General features: G+C 42.2%; 1 protein-coding gene across 2 annotated transcripts; it reads right to left on the bottom strand.

The window, feature by feature from the left end:
* Window positions 1-1,305: 1,305 nt before the first annotated feature.
* BAD (BCL2 associated agonist of cell death) lies at window positions 1,306-6,636 on the bottom strand. 2 transcript variants are annotated; one of them, XM_075280517.1, is made up of 5 exons: window positions 6,535-6,636; window positions 3,931-4,079; window positions 3,353-3,528; window positions 2,769-2,927; window positions 1,306-1,779 (listed from the first exon to the last, which is right to left on the bottom strand). In XM_075280517.1, the coding sequence occupies exons 2-4, from the start codon at window positions 4,073-4,075 to the stop codon at window positions 2,796-2,798; spliced, it is 453 nt and encodes a 150-aa protein (XP_075136618.1). In that variant the 5' UTR covers window positions 4,076-4,079; window positions 6,535-6,636; the 3' UTR covers window positions 1,306-1,779; window positions 2,769-2,795. The 2 variants fall into 2 exon arrangements, with proteins under 2 accessions (XP_075136618.1, XP_075136617.1); XM_075280516.1 differs by having other exon boundaries at window positions 3,931-4,075.
* Between the last annotated feature and the right edge of the window lie 302 nt (window positions 6,637-6,938).

Genomic DNA, 6,938 nt, shown 5'->3' with positions numbered 1-6,938 from the left:
CTCTATCCTATAACCCTACATATTACAGAGCTCAGCTTCTTTCCTATCATATAACCCTATATATCACAGAGCTCAGCTTCTCTCCTCTATCATATCATCCTATATATCACAGAGCTCAGCTTCTCTCCCTCTATCATATAACCCTATATATCACAGAGCTCAGCTTCTCTCCTCCATCATATCATCCTATATATCACAGAGCTCAGCTTCTCTCCCTCTATCATATAACCCTATATATCATAGAACTCAGCTTCTCTCCTGTATCCTATAACCCTATATATCACAGAGCTCAGCTTCTCTCCTCCATCATATCATCCTATATATCACAGAGCTCAGCTTCTCTCCTCCATCATATCAGCCTATATATCACAGAGCTCAGCTTCTCTCCCTCTATCATATAACCCTATATATCATAGAACTCAGCTTCTCTCCTGTATCCTATAACCCTATATATCACAGAGCTCAGCTTCTCTCCCTCTATCATATAACTCTATATATCACAGAGCTCAGCTTCTCTCCTCCATCATATCATCCTATATATCACAGAGCTCAGCTTCTCTCCCTCTATCATATAATCCTATATATCACAGAGCTCAGCTTCTCTCCTCTATAACCCTATATATCACAGAGCTCAGCTTCTCTCCTCTATAATATAATCCTATATACCACAGAGCTCAGCTTCTCTCCTATCCTATAACCCTATATATCACAGAGCTGAGCTTCTCTCCTCTATCATATAACCCTATATATCACAGAGCTCAGCTTCTCTCCTCTATCCCATAACCCTATATATCAGAGCTCAGCTTCTCTCTTCTATCCTATAACCCTATATATCACAGAGCTCAGCTTCTCTCCTCTATCCCATAACCCTATATATCACAGAGCTCAGCTTCTCTCCTCAATCCTATAACCCTATATATCACAGAGCTGAGCTTCTCTCCTCTACCATGTAATCCTATATATCACAGAGCTCAGCTTCTCTCCTGTATCATATAACCCTATATATCACAGAGCTCAGCTTCTCCCCTCTACCATATAACCCTATATATCACAGAGCTCAGCTTCTCTCCTCTACCATATAACTCTATATATCACAGAGCTCAGCTTCTCTCCTCTACCATGTAATGCTATATATCACAGAGCTCAGCTTTTCTCCTCTATCCTATAACCCTACATATTACAGAGCTCAGCTTCTCTCCTATCCCATAACCCTATATATCACAGAGCTCAGCTTCTCCAATAGGTCAGCAGAATTCACCTGACAGGTTCACTTTAATAAGATTAAACAAAAAACAAACTACAATCTAAACAAAACCTGATTATTTTATTTGATGCAAATATGATTGAAGCAGCACAATGAGCCATAGCTCCATCTATAGAAAACTGATCATGTATATGGTAGAAATGATATAGTTGCTTCTAATGTTGTATAAAATAACCACATTCCTCATTGTGATAAAAGTTTCCTATTAAAATGAGGTCGGCACAAAAAATATGATAAAAAAAATTCCTCAAATTCACATTTCATTGTTCTGTGCTCTTCTTATAAAATGTCTTGTTCTTTAAAATACTAAAAAAAAAAAACTGCAAAAACCCTTAAATATATATATAGTGGCACATTGGGTAACTTCAGCGTATACGCTCATGTGGGATGCCCACGTCTTCATGCAGATAAATTCATCTCAGTAGTTCAGTCCATCTTAAGGTAACGGCTATGAGTGACCATTCATTGTCATGTCGCTGAAGTAGTGAAGAAGACCGCGGTCACTTTCGTCGCAGCTGTAGGGAGAGAGAAGCTATTAATCCAAGATGTAACGCCAGACAATCTGCTCAATTTCTTGATCTGATATCAATTATCTTTCATCCATATGTCACACCATTACTGTTACTAACCACACACTATCCAATCAGGATGTCACAATAACCGAAATTCAAAATTCAATGGCTTGGCATGACATTGCTGGGCAGCTAAGGGTCCCATTAATTGTAATGGAGGCAAAACGTTCAGTCAATCAAGACTTGGAACATAATTGCCCAGTCCTACTTCTTAGGAGAAAACCCCAAACACACATAGGGATAGCTATTTTCTTGTGGCCGCTTACACAGCATAGTCAAAGCATAGTCAAGTAGTAGATTCTATCCCAAAAGTTTCCATTGTAGGGGAAAGCTTGCTACTTCCAGGAAGCGAGTCGCGGTGTCTGACCAAAACATTAGGGATGGAATGTCTTAAATAAATAATAAAAAAAACAACAACTCATTCTTGCATCGAATACCGGGATTAAGTGCCGTCAATATGTTTAGTGGTTCTGTTAATAGATTACCTATAAATCACATAGACGTCCCACACTATAGTAGGTCTGCTGATTGTCAGGGTCCATTCACAAAGAGGAAAATGGTGAGGAATTTGGTGTGGAATTTCAGCGCTGAAAAAAAAGCCTCCCATTGACTTCTAGCAGAAAAAGGAACCCACTGAAGTCAATGGGAGGCTTTTTTTTCAGTGCTGAAATGCCACACCAAATTCCTCCGTATGAATGGACCCTCGTAGTACAACACTGTCATGTTACAGGACCTGTGATTCACTGCCGGAGATGGAAAATACTCAGAGACTCCGGCAGCTCAGCTCTTCAGATGCCTTGATCAATAGCCATGGTGGCATCTGGCTGGTAAGGGGGCGAGTTCATGGTTTTAACTATGATGAGACAAAATGGGATAAAAAGGAATTTTGTACATTTTCGGTTTACCATTGCACAATGTAGAAGTGGACTTACCTCACTTTGCTCCTCCACAGGGAAAATTTAACTCTTCTCACTCTCTGATTCGCTCTTGTCTTTGCCTTTCCATCGCAATAAATCAAGTATCATTTGCCGTATACTCTTATTTCCGGTCATCTGAGCTGCTGCACTTGCACTTTTTGGACGAGGAAGACCCTGAAAATAGTTTATAGAATGGAAGATGTAGTGATTGAATTGTGTTACACATTCTATGATTGTTACTTTTATTATTTGTATACATTTTACTGACTCTTATAAATGTTTCCTTCTCTCACCATTCAGGTAAATTCACTAATTATTGTGTGCCACAGATTGCCATTATATGGGTTTATTGGATCTCTCCATTCACTTATACAAGAATAATGGTGGAGATCTGTGCATGCGTGGCCATCTCCTCCTTCAGTGCAGTTGTGACACGAGGGACAGGGGACTCCTACTGCGAAAAACGTGAGTCTCACAATTGACATATCCTGTGTATATAGCCTGGAATGCCCAGATGGGAATATGGCTCTGGCTGTGGTGCTTGCCATCTGTCAATGAATGGCTTTTACATTATGGACCAACCCTGGCAAAGGGATTACCGTGAAGCTTTGATCAAATTCATCACTCATTCTTCTTAGCTCTCGTCCATACCGAGCAGCAACCATTAGGGAAGATGGTGCAGATTGTGACCGTGAGCGAAACTGACTGAGCTCGCCGACATAGTCTGTCTCCTGGGCCTCTGAAGCAGATTCGGCTCGCATACGGGGTTCTTTTCCTATAAAAAGCGCAAAGTTGTATATATACGGCCACTGTAAACTGGCTAGTGCATCCCTACCCCATCAACTTGTATAGCAAAGAAGCTACAAAAGAAAATTACATTTTAACAATTAAAGAACTAAACTTTCGGACAACTTTTGATTTTCTGGCAGTACTTGTGTCACTCCTACGTTTTGTACTTTACTTTAGATGTTAGGGCGGGTTCACACCGGCGCCCGGTCTCCGTTTTGGAGGTTTACGTCTTCTGCCCGAGAAACTGGACAGGTGATGGAAACCGGCAGTCAGTTTTCAAACCCATTCATTTGAATGGGTTTGAAAAGTGTCCGCCCGTGAGCATCTTCTGCCCCTTTAAAACATGCCTCTGCTTATATTATAGAGACAACAAACAGTACAGCCTTACCTTTGCTTCGTCTCAGGTTAGGGGAACTCCGATGTCCTTTTACATCTCGAGAAGATGGAGGATCCGTTCCAGGCAGAGCCGCACCTTGCTCATTTGGTGGGAACTCTGCTATGGAAAACATAGAGGATGGGGGAGAGTCTGCCATCTGTCTTATCAGAAGAAAGAAAAAAAAAAAAGGCAAGCGTTGAGGGTCATGTAGAATTTTTAAAGTCTCTCAACCTATAGGAAGCAAGAATAAATCTCTTATCTGTGTGAAAAATAATCAAAAATGCCTCTAATAGAAGTTTCCCAGGAAAAATCCTATGTAATTAATTTATGTATAATATATTACATACACACACACACATATACAGGATAGGAGATAAATGTGTGATCATTGGGGGTCCTACCACTGGCCCCTTGTGTGAATGACGCAGTAGATTGCTCGCATGATAACCAATTCATTCACTTTTATGACACTGATGGAGATTGCATGGCACACAGGGGATCGCTGTTTTCCGCGGACACATAGGGCGGGTTCAGTGCCCCTTCTGCTTTCCATCCTTTCACTCTCAGATGAATGAGTCTAATAAGCAGCGTCTCAAGCTTCAGGTACTGCGGCTGATCAGGAACAGAATCTAAACCAAGATCGAGCAGGACGCTTAGCTTCTTATCCATCCTGCTTCAATTTTCCATTGAGAACAATGGCGAGCAGATTCAGGGCGACATCTGGAGCTGATTTTATAGTGGACTAAATTAGCAACAAATTCCTACGTGTGAACATATCCTTAGACGCAGTGTTAAAGTAGCCCTACCTTGTCTTCCTTTAGCAAAACAGCTTAAAAATGTCAGAAATTCCTTTAAGGTAAATTCACACAGAAGGATTTGCCACGGATTTACAGGGCAGTTTCCACCCCCGAATCAGTGGCAGACAATATAAAAATATGTTGCAAAATGAACACAATTTTTCACTGGCCTTAAAGGGGTTGTGCCATAATAGACACACATATCCTATGCACAGGACAGGAGATCAGTGTGCAATCCACTGGGGTGCCAAATGCCGGGTCCTCCAGTGATCAGGGATTGGAAAGTCCCCCTTGTGAATAGAGCACGAGTGCGGTTGCGTGACCAGTTCACTTTTATAGGGCTGAGGCTGCTGTTAGAAGTTACATTACCAACAGCCCCATAGAAGTGAATGAATCGCTGATCATGCAAGCGCACTGGCACTCCCTTCACAAAGAGGTTTTAGGGGAACTCTCTGTGCCTTGTCCTCCTGATCATTGAGGGGCCCGGTGTTCCAGTGATCAGACACTTATCCCCTGTCCAGAGGATAGGCAATAGGAGTCCATAATGGAACAACCCTTTATTAAAGTGTATGACATTTATGGCATATGCACCTCTGGGACCTGCATCTGAAATGAGTCCACCCTTTCCCAAACTCTTTCCCCTGACAGGGACCTCGCTGAGAAGACTGTTCTCGATGGTCGGACTTATGGAAACAGCCAAGCCCTCCGAGCTCAGTTTCCGTAATCATATAGTAGTGAATGGGAGTTACAGAAACAGCGTAGAACAGTGATCCACGGAGGAAAGTCTTCTTAGCTATGTCATGTCCAGGTATGAGCCAGGGCATGGAGGCTGGGGGAATCATTTTAGAGATAGGTACGTGTCCCAGAGGTGGGATATGTGGATATATATTGCAGATAGGCCCATTGACACTGTATATTAACATACAGATTATGGGGATAACATCTATCCATTGACATACAGTCAATGTCTTCCATACCTGTAAACAAACACCTAGTGGTAAGGATTGGTATGGCGGCTCGAACAGCGGGAAATTCAACTGTAACTCCCTTTTTGTCCCTAGATCACACCATTACTTGTCCATTACCTAATCATGAGACAAGATCGTGGACAATCCCTTTAATTTATCAGATTCATGTAAACAAGATTATGGACAATCCCTTTAATTTATCAGATTCATGTAGACAAGATCATGGACAATCCCTTTAATTTATCAGATTCATGTAGACAAGATTATGGACAATCCCTTTAATTCATCACATTCATGTAGACAAGATTATGGACAATCCCTTTAATTTATCAGATTCATGTAGACAAGATCATGGACAATCCCTTTAATTTATCAGATTCATGTAGACAAGATTATGGACAATCCCTTTAATTCATCACATTCATGTAGACAATATTATGGACAATCCCTTTAATTCATCACATTCATGTAGACAAGATTATGGACAATCCCTTTAATTTATCAGATTCATGTAGACAAGATTATGGACAATCCCTTTAATTCATCACATTCATGTAGACAAGATTATGGACAATCCCTTTAATTTATCAGATTCATGTAGACAAGCTTATGGACAATCCCTTTAATTGATCAGATTGCTGTAGACACGCTGTACTGGTGGACACTATGGAGCTTGGAGGTCAGTCTTTGTCCTCCTTTCCTCCTATAGCTTCCTATAGGGATGTGTTGTCCTAGCAGTCAGCAGTAAAGTGAGCTCAGCATTGTTGACGTGTCCGTGCTCCTTCTATCATGGCTCCATTACATACAAGCACAGTGTCCCTCCCCATACACCCGCCATACACCAGCTCTACCTCTCCCGTATACAGCACGTCTCCGGTACTGTCCGGTCCCGGCTCCCCGGCTGTCCGCCTCCGTCTAGATGAGGCTCCGCCCCCAATCCATGTTTACTTTCCTCCTTCCTTCCGGGTTTCTCCCGCAGTCTCCGCCCCCTGCCTGTTTCCCGGGTAATCCTTTTCTACCCCAACCAATCACAGCGCTGGACTGCGCTAAGCTACGCCCATATTTGGTAGCTATAGACATCACGTGACTTGTAAACAGTCGGTAACCATGATAACAAGGTAGCAGCCGGAATGCAGACAGTTAAATGAGGTCATGTGACCCGAGTGGAAGGGGAGGAAACCCCCAGACTGCAGAGTATAGGAGGGAAATGGGAGGAAGAAGGAAAGAGCAGAGAGTGGAGGGGGGCAGGGAGTCA

This window comes from Leptodactylus fuscus, chromosome 7 (assembly GCF_031893055.1).
Source record: "Leptodactylus fuscus isolate aLepFus1 chromosome 7, aLepFus1.hap2, whole genome shotgun sequence".
NCBI lineage: Eukaryota > Metazoa > Chordata > Amphibia > Anura > Leptodactylidae > Leptodactylus > Leptodactylus fuscus.
The sequence above is the reverse complement of the archived record's forward strand: the minus strand, read 5'-3'. Positions and strand labels throughout refer to the sequence as shown.